We start from the raw sequence: 11,090 nt of genomic DNA on the forward strand, positions 1-11,090 counted from the left end.
TGAAGAGATGTACCCACAAGGGGATGGCAAGCTCAGCTTTGGGACTGTTTTGTCCCGTAAGACCATTTTGGAGACTGTCATTACAAGGTTCCCTACTCAGCTTTAGTGGGTGAGGGTTTCTTGCCAGAAACTGAGAATGTGTCTCCTCCCTGTACTCAGGGTGAAAAATTTGGTCATTCTGCTTTATTCTGGCAGTGCTGTGAGAACTAGAAAAACATCCTTTTTGTACCTGACACATGCTCCAGCCCTGAATCTGGGATCAAGCTTCTCCACACTTCCAGCATCAACCTCTGGCAGGAAATTTAGCATCTCCTCTGTGGTCCAGGGTCATGTCTCTGGAGTGGCTGGTCTTCAAGTGCCCTTTCCACCTACACCCAGCTGTAGAGCTGCATGGATGGTGCCACCCTGAGCCTGCAAAGGTGTGATCACAGGCTTTTACTCTGTTTTCTCCACTCATTGTAGGAAAAGCTCTCTGGAAATTTCAGATCTCCTGACTCAGAATCTGCCTTCTTCTCCCATGGCTGTGTGACAAGCCCTGGGGAAGATCTAAATATCTGGAGGTTGACTAATGCAGGGGCATTTATGCCCCAGGCATAGTGGGCAGGGAGGGATTGCTGTGGGGATGGAGGGACTCAGGCAAGAGTGGTACAAAGAGCCACTGCGGGGTGGGGTGAGGTTTCTTCTCTCTTTTGAAGAGAGCCAGAAGGGAAAACAGTCCCTGCTACTGTTTTCTGGTGCGAAGGGGATGGTACAGACAGACAGCCACATCATTACACAGCAGCTCTGTAGGGCACAGGGCAAACCAGGAGAGAGAGTATTTGGGGTAATGAGAACCAGACCTGACACTGCCCCTTTCTGTCCCCATGTCCCAGAGCCCAAGTTGGCAGGGTGCAGGCCACACGCTGGACACATTTGCTTTGCCCTAAGCAGCACCAGCCCCTCAGCTCTGCCCCAGCAGAGCAGGTGCAGCCACCCTGCAGGTGTGTTCGAGGTGTCCCAATGATGGAAGTGATGGGATGCAGTTGGTAGGGGTTCACCAGCACCTTTAGTGCCAGATGGAAGTAAATGAGGGCAAGGAGGGCTTCTGGAGGAATCAGCTGAGCTGTGGTGAGTAACATGGGTTATTTGCTTTCTACCATAGTGCCAAAAGTTGCTTGTGAAGGCAGAAGTCTCTTTTCTGGGTGTGGGTTGAAGAGATGAGTTTTTTCAACTGTGTTGTCCTTTCCAGGTAATTAGAAATAGTGGATTATTTCTTTTTTTCATTCTCTGATGGTTGTTATTAGATGTGGGGTTTGCTTTTGAAGAGAAATTCAGTTTTAAGTCAGGTGGGTTGTTGTTTTCTTAGTTTAGTTAAACCTTTGGAAAGCTCAGGAGCTCTGGACTTGGCAGGAGGCAGTTTCTTGGCTATTTTTGTGGCCACTGCAGTTTTGAATGAGCATCTGGACTTTATCAGGATGAAAGAGCTTTGTTTTAAAAACAACCCTTGTCTTGCTGTGGTTGCGTGTGTAGGGAGCTGGGAGATGTCTTCCCCTCTAGAAAACAAATCTCCTTTGGGCACTGAGGGGGCTTTTTCTCAACCCTGTTTCTAAGAGGTGTTGGCTCCCCATCAGCCAGAAAGGATCTGCATTGGTCTCCCAGTTCACCAGCTAACAAATTACTGAAATTAGAGGGGTGGCAAGCAGTCCTTGCAGGCTGGCTGAGGCTGGGCAATGAGGACACAGGAAGCCACAATGCTCACAGTGATGCTGAACTGCACATGGGTATCCAGCCCTTGCCCTTCTGGTACTAATTATTATTTATGCTAAACATGTAGCCTAAGGAGAAAAAAAATCAATTAGAACTGCAGGAGCCCAGACCAACTGGTGGGGACAAGCGTGAGCCATTTAGGAAGCATCCAAACTCCAATGAGATGCGTAATCGCAGTTTGGCTTTCCTGGGCTTGTTCTGCTCAAAGTTAATTACCCAGTGCTAACAGAGCAGGGGGTGCCTGATGCCAGACTGGCAAAAAAGGCTTCTTGTAAGGTGATGGGAATGGCTTGCAGTAGGGGAAGCTAATTTATTCATCAAACACTCCTTTGGTCTCTTTGTTTATACTGCTGATGGGAGGCAGACCTTGAAGGTGCGTTAGTTTTCTGGCAAGTCTTGAATAAGTAGGAAAGTGTCTTTAATCTACTGAAAATTGTCTTCATCCACTTTTTGCTGAGTGGGAGAGAACAGATACAACATTGCTCATACACGTCTCCTCTTGCCCAGCAACAGGAGAGCGCAGAGGTCTTTTCTGAGAAGAAATTCTTTTTTTCCTTGTGGGAAGGATTTTACACCCCATGGGTACAGTGAAAAGGCAAAAGTGAGTTTGGCTTTAGGAGGACTCTGATCTTACAATAAATTAGATTGGAAAACATCTCTATGAAGAGTAGGAAAATGGGAATTCTGGCAAGCATATGTACCTTAGTCCTTAGGGGAAGCATGGCACATGCCTTGGGATTCTTGCAGGCACTCCAGTGCAGCTCCTTTTGCCCATCTCTTTCATACCTTCCCTCCTGTTGCTGATGTTCAAAGTGACATCTTGTGGAGTCTGGAGTGTGGGCAAGGTGCCCAAAGTGACAGCTTTTATGAGAGAAGGAAAATGTCACTGGAAACGTGTGCTGCTAAGCCATGTGTCCACTGCACACAGGAAGGGGGAGCAGGCAGGTGGGCAGCACCTCCCTGGGGAAGCTGGGATCAATCTGGGTCCTGCCAGAGGTGGACCAAAGCCCAGGCCTGGTTTGTATATTCCTGCATTTCTGATTCTGCTTTTCTTGTATTTGCTCACACTTTAGAAAGCACAAGGTTTTTGCATCACTTATTAGGAGCATGAATCCCCAAGTCTTGCTTTCCCCCCCAGCCCAGGGGTGGTCCTGCTTTCTGTGGTGCTTCCTTCTCTCTCCCCCCATTGCCTCAAACGCTTTGTCTCCAACAGCACCTGCCCTTCTCCTCAGCTGGCTCCTGAGATCTCTGTATATAAATATATATAAAATAGAGAGAGAGAGAGAAAAAAAATACTTTTTATATCTATTATCTATTTATGCTTGTAATACTTTTTATATTTATTATCTATTTATGCTTGTTGGAGGAAAATTCTCTTGCTTCCTCAAAACCTGCTCATTCCCACCAAGGAAACACCGGTTACCACACTTCTTGCAGTCCCAGCCAGGATCAGATTTGTCTGATTAGGTAACAATTCCTTAATATTCACCACAGTAATGTAATGAACATATTAATAAGAGCAGGTAGCTCTGTATTTTACAACTCCTCGACCTCACCCTGGGCTGCCTGCTTCAAACACAGCGGCCCTTTGTTCAAGAGGAAATTCTGATTCATTCCCTGTTAGTGTTTTTATAGCACTGTGCATGTTCAAAGAGCCACGCAAGTGGTTTAAGAGGCTAACACAAACCTTGGGTTAATTCATAATACTGTTAGTTACTCAGCACAATACCCACATTAATCCAGCTGACTGCCCCTCGCCACGTTGGGAAACACATGCTGAAATCAGCAGGGAGCTCCGAAAACAAGCGTGGGAGTAGGATATTAAGTATTTTACCAGGCTGCTAGGTAGGATCTGAGCACCTTAAATGTATTTAAAATATTTTCCCACTGCTGTTGCCTCGCTCCACAGCTGTGGAGCTGAAGCAATGATGAGGCTGTGCCCAGAATCCCTGCAGGCCTGAGCATGAGGAATGGGGCTACAAGCTCTCCAAGGGATACTCCAGACACATCCATCAGTCCCCACCTGAAACCACCTCCTTTTTTTGGGGTCTATTCAAACTGATGAAAGCAGAAAAAGCTGGTTTTGTTTTTTTTTTTTTCCTTTGATACCTGCTGATTTCATTGCAGAGCTGGACTGTGCGTGTCTGCCATGAGCCCCCACAATGCTTTCTCTCTGGGGACATAGCCTGGAACTATTATTACTTCTGCTTACTCTCACAAACTTTCCTATGCAAAGAAACCCTAAGAAAAGAGCTTTAAATCCCTGCTGTGTTCTTTTCATCTGGCTCAGGAGCTCCCAGGTTTGTGCCTTTCCCTGCAGTGCAGCAGACAGTCATCCCACAACTGCTGCTCAACCTCCTCTTTTACTAAAGGGCCCCAAACAGCCCATCTGTTCCAAAAGATGGGGGTTTTTTTCAAACAAACTATGCTTTTACAAACCAGTACTCTTTAGACAGCATAAATACCTCCAGGTTTTCTGGCTGGCACATTATCTCCCCTAAACTTGTATATTTACATGGCACAACATTTAATATAACATGCTGAGGAAGACAAAAATAGGCAAATATTGCCATGACCCCTGTGCACATCCCAAACCCCAAGTTTCTGCACTGAAATATCAAGGAGTAAACTATAAAGTAGTCGAACCTGTTGCACAATAAATTATTTGTTTATGTATATTTCAATTGCAAATCTCTGCTATAATTAGCACAGACACTTCTTGGGCTGAGGCGCTGCAGTGTTCTTTGACAGTGAGCATTATTAACGGGCTGTAAAAGGCAATGGGGAATTGGATTATAATGTTCTTGTTTTGCAAGCTGTATGGTGAATAAATAAATTTGTTCTGGCAGCAAAATTAACTGGGATAAATGTGTCTAGCTCCAGTCACCAAAAAGAGGGGTTGCTGTAAATGAACTTGCTCTCAGCCTTGAATTAAAAAACCTGATTACCAGGACATTATTTCTGGCAATTAGGTACCAGAACAACATCAGAAAAATAAGAGATTTTCTTTGAAATATTTAATGAGTAAGCTAGTAATCACAGACTCATTTGCTGGAAATATGTGATGAGTTGGGGTTTTTATGAGGTTAGGGTTCACTGTGCAATGAAAATCTGCATTTATCAAATCTACTAAAGGCTGGACTGAGAGACTGAACTGTGGCACCTACCTGACTTTTCTTTGCCTAGAATCCCTGGGTCTTCATGGGGTTATCCCATGCCCAGTCAATAATCAGAGGACAGTGCTTTGCTCCTTTTTTTGTTTCAGGCAGTTGTAGGTTGCTTTGCAAACACAACAAACAGCAAACACAGATGACTTGACAGGAGGGAGAGAGGAGAGAGCATTGCCCTGTGTATGTTGCATTACTAACTTGCACATGGTGTATTCTCTAACAAATCCCCAGTTTGGTAAGAACAATCCTTATTCAGTACTGACGCTGAAAACCCTGAGTTTGTCTAATCTGCACAGTAAGCTAGGATAAGGTAGATCATGGCTGATCTAGCCTTGTAGATGTCTGTGCTGGTTTTGTCCAGGATACAATGAATTTTCCTCATAGCAGTGCAGTAACTATGTTTTGGATTTGTGCTTAGCTGCCAGCTGGGATTAAAACACAACAATGTTCTACAGAGGGGAAAAAAACATACTAGAAACCGTTTAAGTTCTTCCATTTGGCGGTTGTTTTATTTCTTGTTGATTTTTTTCCTTACAATCATTATGCTCAAATATAAAAATTCCTGGCCAAAGTTAGTTTTAAAATTTTAAAAGTAATTCCATCTGCATTGATACATGCCAAACATCACTAGATTCAGTTTCTGAAAACACACTGATAAGACTCCCAAACAGGTTGCTTTGCCTGACATCCAGAAAAATCCTCCTTTCCAACTTGTGCAAACATACTTCAGCTTGACAGAAAATAAGTTACACCTGAGTGTTTCCATGCTTAGTTTTCATTAATCTTAAATAACCTTTCTTCCATGGACCCTTAACGATTGGCTCCTGCTAAGCTGCACCACAGTGATCCTTTTCAGCTGTACTAGGCATCCTCATGAATCCCAGGAACACAGAAATAAGAATAAATGCAGAGATGCCATGAGGATTAATATATTGGTGACAGAACTGGGCACCTTTATTTCCAGAGCTCTGGAACAGAGGCAGTGCACTGCAGATCAGTTATTGTTAAGGCACGTGGTGAAATGAACAGTTTATCATCTTGGCTGGTTCATCTCTCTGAGTCAAACATTCTGTGCCAGTAGTAGATGAAGGTTGGTGAGTTGCTGGCCCCTATCACTATCAGCAACAGCAGGTACAGCATCATCATTGCAGCAAAACGGTAGGTGTAGAACCAGGAAGATTCATTAGAAGGCCTGAAAGGGCAAAAGGGCACGAATTCTATCAGAGATGCACAAATACCTTGGCAAAAAGTATTTCAGGCTTCATTATTTTAAGCAAATCCTATAAAAACAGAAAGTTGTTCCACAATCTCTGTAACTAAGGAAGCCTGATTTTCACCACATCCCTTTTCCTTAAGTCTCTGTGCACAGTCCTGTCTTTTCTCCCCATGTTCACACCTTTCCCTGTGGTCTGGAGCTGTAGCTGCCTGGCCTGTAGACATGTGTTGAGTAGCTGAGTGAACACTGCCACTTAGGATAGATAAGGGCAGAGTTAAAACTGAGGCAGTTGTAAGAGATGCACTCACCAGACATTCACTCTTGGTTTCCTGCCACAAACAGATAATTAGACTTCTCAAAGACTCTAAGTGCTTACAGGTCTCGTAAAAAAAGCAAATTTAGCTGAGCCTGGGAATGTCAAAGAGCAAGACAGAGGCAACATGATGGTGTAAGACTTTTTTCCATAGGAAACAGGCTACAAACAAATTCTGGCAGTGCAGTATATCTTTCTGGGTTGTTTTCTGTTGTTTTTCAACAATGAGAAGTGTTTATCTGGCTATACTAGCAGCTCATCCCTCTAGACAGCTGAACTCTTACCTCCTATGCTGCTTCTGTGAATACACTAGCAAGTATTTAACTCGTACAAGCTGGTTGTTTGTGACAACAAAGTATTTCTGTGGAACGTCTCCCCCTTCGCTGTTTTTTACTCTTGCTCTTTTTCTGTCTATTTCTTCTGAATCTGAATTGGGAAAAGAAAAAAAATTGCAGAACTTCAAGTAACTGTAAAAAAAGTAAACAACCAACACTCCCATACACACCCCCCAGAAGAATTGGAATGAGATAACCAAAAATCTAGTCTTGGTATTCCCCTGAATCCCTCAGCATCCAAGAATAGAGTGAGAAGTTTGCTTGAGGCTATACCACTCCTAGTCATCCTTGGTATGGATGACATTATGGCCCAGACCAGGGTGACAAGGAGGTAAATCTCCCATCCAGTGCTCAAGGAGCCACTGATATTAACAAAAAAAAAAAAACAACATGAAGGATAGCTGTAACTACTACACAGTTATTACTGTGCTAGACTCACCTTTCTTTTTCACCTGACACTTTACATCTGGGTGGTCAATGATCTCACAAACAGCCACACAGCTGAGGACAGAGCCCAGTGCACTTTGCTGCCAGCCGAGGCCGTGAGGGCTGTACAGCAGAGCCAGGCTCAGGTCACTGGTCAGATAGGTGCCTTCACCAAACAGGGATGTCTGAAACAGAGCAGAAATCTACCCTAAAATCATGTGCTGCAAACCTCAAACAACATAAAAGTGTTCTTTCCTTTCAGACTGGCAGTTCTGCTCCTGAAGGTAAATTACGAAAGGCATTTTCTGACCCATGCTGGGCCTGGTCCATGCACTGTTTTTGTCCTGGCACAACTTCCTTGGGGTGGGGCTGCTGCCCTCTCCCATCCCTCAAATTAGCTGCTTGGCAGAGCACTTGGTGTGGACAGATTCATGCTTTCCCGGATTTGGAGTTAGTTTGCCAGCAAAAGTATTTTACATCAACATGACCGCACCGCTGTTAAAAGGCATTTCATCGGTTTATTGAGACTGTCATCATTCAAGTAATCCAAACTCCCCAAACAAGGCAAGGCTTTACTTCATTTAAATCCATGCTTTACTAGAAAAGAGGAAAGAACTTTTCAATTTGCCACACTGGCTAAAATTATTAGTCCAGTAAGTCCATTGTACCCAGTAAACCATTACTCATTGAGAATGTGGGGAAAAACACAGTCCAGGTTGACTGGAATGTCAAGCAGGTGCGGTGTCAAAGCTGCCTCACAGCTGACACAAAAAGCCAGGAATCTCAACTTCCCTTCCACTGAAATCAGAAGAGGTGAAAATCCTGTAGGATGTCTCCCTAAACCAGACCATTTTAAGAAGGCTCCACTGGCAAGTAGCACCTGAAACTTTGCTGATCTAAACACAAGGCCAGGCAGAAAATCTCCACTATCCTCCGTCTCTGCAGACAGGCACTTCCCAGCTGCAGGCTGTCAGACAGGACAGGATTTTCAGAGGAATGACATTTCTTTAAAGAAGCAAAGGACAGTCATAATTTGTCACACTGGTGAAAAGGGTTTCATGCCACTTCCAGTTTTTACCCTCAGGCTGTACTAGAAAATCCAACATGGCCATCTGCGAAGGCCTACACTGAAATGAACACAGCAGTACAAGAGCATCAGCACGTTTCATACCCCAAAAGGAATCTGGGCCTATTTTTAAAATGTGTCCCCAGCTGCAAGTGAGCAAGGGAAGATGGTGTCAATGGCAGGAGCCTCACCTTGTTCAAGTGGCAGTGCAGGCCGTGGTGCAGGATGGAATGGAAGTTCTCCAGGCGGCTCCCGTGGAAGGCATAGATAAGGTCCCGCTCTCCCTTGGTCTCAGCAAACTTGGTGTTCATTTGATCACAGTACATGATCTCAAAGAGATAGTGTGGAGCAGGAACCGCAGCCCCAGACATCCCTGTGAGTTCCTGGATCTTCTTGTACTTAAAAACAGGAAGGAATATCAATGTTGGTTTATGTGGTTAGATTACTCACTGGAAATTCTGCTTCCCATCCCTTCGTACTGTTTAATGGATTCTGATTATGCTTTTCTGAGTTAGAATTTAACACTGTCACAATTCAGAATAAGTAAATGCACAGAAAAAATCCTGCCAGTTTCTTGCTATTGAAGTTAAATCCTTAATCTTGTTTCCAGAAAAAAACCCCAAACCTGAATTGTAATTATGAACTAATTTATGATGCAAGGACAATATCACAATTCTACTTTGGCTATTAAGACAATATATTCATCAGCTGATCTTGCAAAAGGAAAAAAACAAAAACAGAAGTTGTTTTCATCTTAGTGCTAATCTCTACAACTATTTTGATCCCTGTTACAGAAGTGCCTGAGTGGCTCTGAACCTTTCACTTTTTGGGACAGAAGACAAGAGTTGTCTTTCTCAGTGACAAGCAGGACCCAGTTCCATGACACCTGAATTGGATTCTCTGACTAAACTATACATGTGCATGTTATGTTAACTGCAGTAATCAACTACAGTCACTACTGTCATCAACTACAGTCATCAACTACTGACATTGACAACTATTTCTTCCAACCAGTGTTCCTGAAAATTTATTTTAAAACATTCCTCTCTATATACAGAGAATAATGGATTTATGTTCAGCTGTCAAGCTCTCACAATAACCAGCTTAATTCTGGGAGGAGGAAATATTCTCTGAAGTGTAAGTTTGCCTCAAAAATCAAATTCTAATTAAGACTTTCAGAATTCAAAACATACCTCCTGTTTCTTAGTACTTTGTATCATGAAGACTTTAGATGATAGAATCCAACTAAACAGCTCCCAGGTCCTTTTATCTGTATTTGGAACAGACTCCAGAAGCTCTTTCAGGCTTGGCAGAGCCTTGGTATCTGCAAGCTAACAACAGAGGCATTTAGCACAAGCTCCTTAGTGCCATTGCGATTAAACAGGGACCTCTAGTGAAAACAAAACAATATTTCACCCCAACAAACTGAAAACCAGGTTCTGTTCTGAGAAAGATACACTTGTTTCCAGTTTGCGGGGAAGTTTGTCAATTGCTCTAAACGCAAATAGCAGGTAAGTTACAAACAGTGATATTTACCATCACTATCTGTAGGGTTTGTACAGGAACAATGAGACACACTCATGAGAGAAAACGAGCTGTCACAGGGCAGTATGTGCAGTGGACCTGACGTGGGAGTGTTCAGGCCATGTAACATGCAAATCCTTCAATATGAATTTGAATTTAACGTTGGCAAGCTCTCATAACACTTCACAGAATATTAGAAACATTAAGCCTGGAAAACACGTCTGAGATTATTGAGTCCAACCCTTAGCCTAACTTTGCCAAGCCCACCACTAAACCACGACCCCCAGTGCCACATCTACGTGTTTTCTGAACACCTCCAGGGATGGTGATTCCACCACTTCCCTGGGCAGCCTGTGCTAATGCCTAACCACCCTTTCAGGGTAGAAATGTTCCAAAATACTCAATCTTGAGCAGCTTGAGGCCGCTCCCTCTCGTCGTGTCAGCTCACTACCTGTTACCTATGGCTTGTTACTTCACATGCTGTCCACACCGGATCTGGGCGTTTCCCACTGTGGGTTTATCGGTCAGAATCCCAAATACTCTTTTAAACCTGGATTTCTTGACTGGATAAACCCTTCATCCTGCTTGATCCGTGACCCTGCGGCGCCGCCGCCCTCACCTCTGCGGGCAGCCCGTGCTCCCCATCGCGGGAGGTGCCCTGGCGCCGCGGGCAGCAGCCCCGGGCCGGCCTCCGGCACTCACCAGCCCCTCGAAGTCCTTGGTGTCGCCGCTGGCATAGCGGCCCGGGAAGGGCCTCAGCGCCGAGTCGCGCTTGTAGCTCTGCAGCGCGGCGGCGAACAGGCTGCACCGCAGGTCGGCGGCCAGCGGGTCCCGCCGCGCCGCCTCCCTGGCGCCCGGGGCCGCCTCGCCGGGGCCGGGGCCCGGCGCTGACATGCCCAGCGGGGGCTGCCGAGCACCGGCCGCCCCTTCCGCCGCCGGGGCCGCGGCGTGGCCCCGTCGCCCCGCCCCGCAGCCGCCTCCGCCCGCCCCGCGCGGCTCCGGAGCTGTCGGTCCGTGCGCCGCCAGGAGAGGGGCGGCGGGCGGCTGTGCCCCACTACGTGTCGCCGGGGAGCAGGGACGGAGGTCTAGGAGAATGGCGCCTTCCCCTCCGGTGGAGACCGGAGATAATTACAGAGGACAGTGGCATCTTCCCCTCAGGCAGAGACCGGGAGCAGAGTTCAGGGGACACTGGCATCTTCCCCTCAGGCAGAGGCCGGGAGAGGGGTTCTGGGGGCAGTGGCATCTTCCCCTCAGGCAGAGACCAGGAGAGGGGTTCAGGGGACAGTGGCATCTT

General features: G+C 45.7%; 1 protein-coding gene across 1 annotated transcript; it reads right to left on the bottom strand.

Annotated features, from left to right (window-relative positions):
- Window positions 1–5,397: 5,397 nt before the first annotated feature.
- Window positions 5,398–10,717, bottom strand: PARP16 (poly(ADP-ribose) polymerase family member 16). Its single transcript, XM_030955359.1, has 6 exons — window positions 10,499–10,717; window positions 9,466–9,603; window positions 8,464–8,670; window positions 7,220–7,391; window positions 6,730–6,871; window positions 5,398–6,108 (listed from the first exon to the last, which is right to left on the bottom strand). Exons 1-6 carry the CDS (start codon window positions 10,688–10,690, stop codon window positions 5,964–5,966), a joined length of 996 nt encoding a protein of 331 aa, XP_030811219.1. The 5' UTR covers window positions 10,691–10,717; the 3' UTR covers window positions 5,398–5,963.
- Between the last annotated feature and the right edge of the window lie 373 nt (window positions 10,718–11,090).

This window comes from Camarhynchus parvulus, chromosome 10 (genome assembly GCF_901933205.1).
Source record: "Camarhynchus parvulus chromosome 10, STF_HiC, whole genome shotgun sequence".
NCBI lineage: Eukaryota > Metazoa > Chordata > Aves > Passeriformes > Thraupidae > Camarhynchus > Camarhynchus parvulus.